The 1,172-nt window shown below is 40.4% G+C and overlaps 1 protein-coding gene across 1 annotated transcript in view; it reads left to right on the top strand.

Annotated features, from left to right (window-relative positions):
* Positions 1-288: 288 nt before the first annotated feature.
* The window catches only part of LOC103740057 (olfactory receptor 7E24-like), a gene marked incomplete at its 3' end in the record, with an annotated part of 6,844 nt that continues 5,960 nt past the window's right edge, over positions 289-1,172 (top strand). The window contains exon 1 of the mRNA XM_008840606.3: positions 289-1,157. Coding sequence (XP_008838828.2) covers positions 313-1,157 — 845 coding nt within the window. The remainder of the gene's footprint in view (positions 1,158-1,172) is intronic.

The following is a 1,172-nucleotide window of genomic DNA, read 5'->3' as shown; positions in this document are numbered from 1 at the left end:
AATTGTGATCCCAGGGTTCATAAATCTGAGGCAAGAAATTTGCTAGAACCATGACTTCAAGAATATCCAGGTTCATCTAAAGATAGCCAATATAAAAATAGCAAATAAAAAATTTTTACATATCATGTATGTGTAAGTATGTATGTGAGTGTACATTTGTATCCTTCTATCTACTTATCTATTGAAGAATTGGTCAGTGTACATACAAAATGATCTTAGTGTTTTTTCTTGTTATTTGGATTTTCTGTATTTTGAAGGTGTCCTAGTAATAGAGAATCACTAAATCTGACACTTGTCTCAGAATTCTACCTTATGGGATTCTCTGAGGACTCAGATCTTCAGCCCATCCTCTTTGGACTGTTCCTGTCCACATACATGGTGTCTGTGCTTGGGAACCTGATCATCATCCTGGCTGTCAGCTCTGATTCCCGTCTCCACACCCCCATGTATTTCTTCCTCTCCAACTTGTCCTGGGCTGATATGGGTTTCATCTCCACTACAGTCCCAAATTTCATTGTGAGCATCCAAATCCACAGCAGAGTCATCTCCTATGTGGGCTGTCTCACTCAGATGTCTCTTTTTCTCACTTTTGGATGTATGGATGGAATGCTTCTGACTGTGATGGCCTATGACCGATTTGTGGCCATCTGCCGTCCCCTGAATTATCATGTCATAATGAACCCTCGTCTTTGTGCCACTTTACTTCTGGTGTCTTTTTTACTTAGTTTTGTGGAGAGCCAGCTACATCTTTTGGTTGCATTACAGACGACCAACTTCAAGGATGCTGAAATTGCTAGCTTCTTCTGTGACCCATCTCAGGTCCTTAATCTTTCTTGTTATGACACCTTCAAAAAGAGCATAATTCAATATTTTGTTACTATCGTGTATGGTATGTTTTCCATCTTAGGGATCCTTTTTTCTTACTACAAAATTGTGTCCTCCATTCTGAGCATGCCATCCTCAAGTGGGCAGTCTAAAGCCTTCTCCACCTGTGTATCTCACCTCTCAGTGGTTTTCTTATTTTGGGGAACAGGTATTGGCGTATACATTGGATCTGTTCTTTTAGAGTCTTCCAGAAACAGTGCTGTGTCCTCATTTATGTACTCTGTGGTTACTCCTATGCTGAATCCCTTCATCTACAGCCTGAGGAACAGAGAAATTCAAAGATCCCT

Source organism: Nannospalax galili, unplaced genomic scaffold, assembly GCF_000622305.1.
Source record: "Nannospalax galili isolate Female #2095 unplaced genomic scaffold, S.galili_v1.0 scaffold1581, whole genome shotgun sequence".
Classification (NCBI taxonomy): Eukaryota; Metazoa; Chordata; class Mammalia; order Rodentia; family Spalacidae; genus Nannospalax; species Nannospalax galili.
This window is presented reverse-complemented; position numbering and strand designations above follow the sequence as displayed.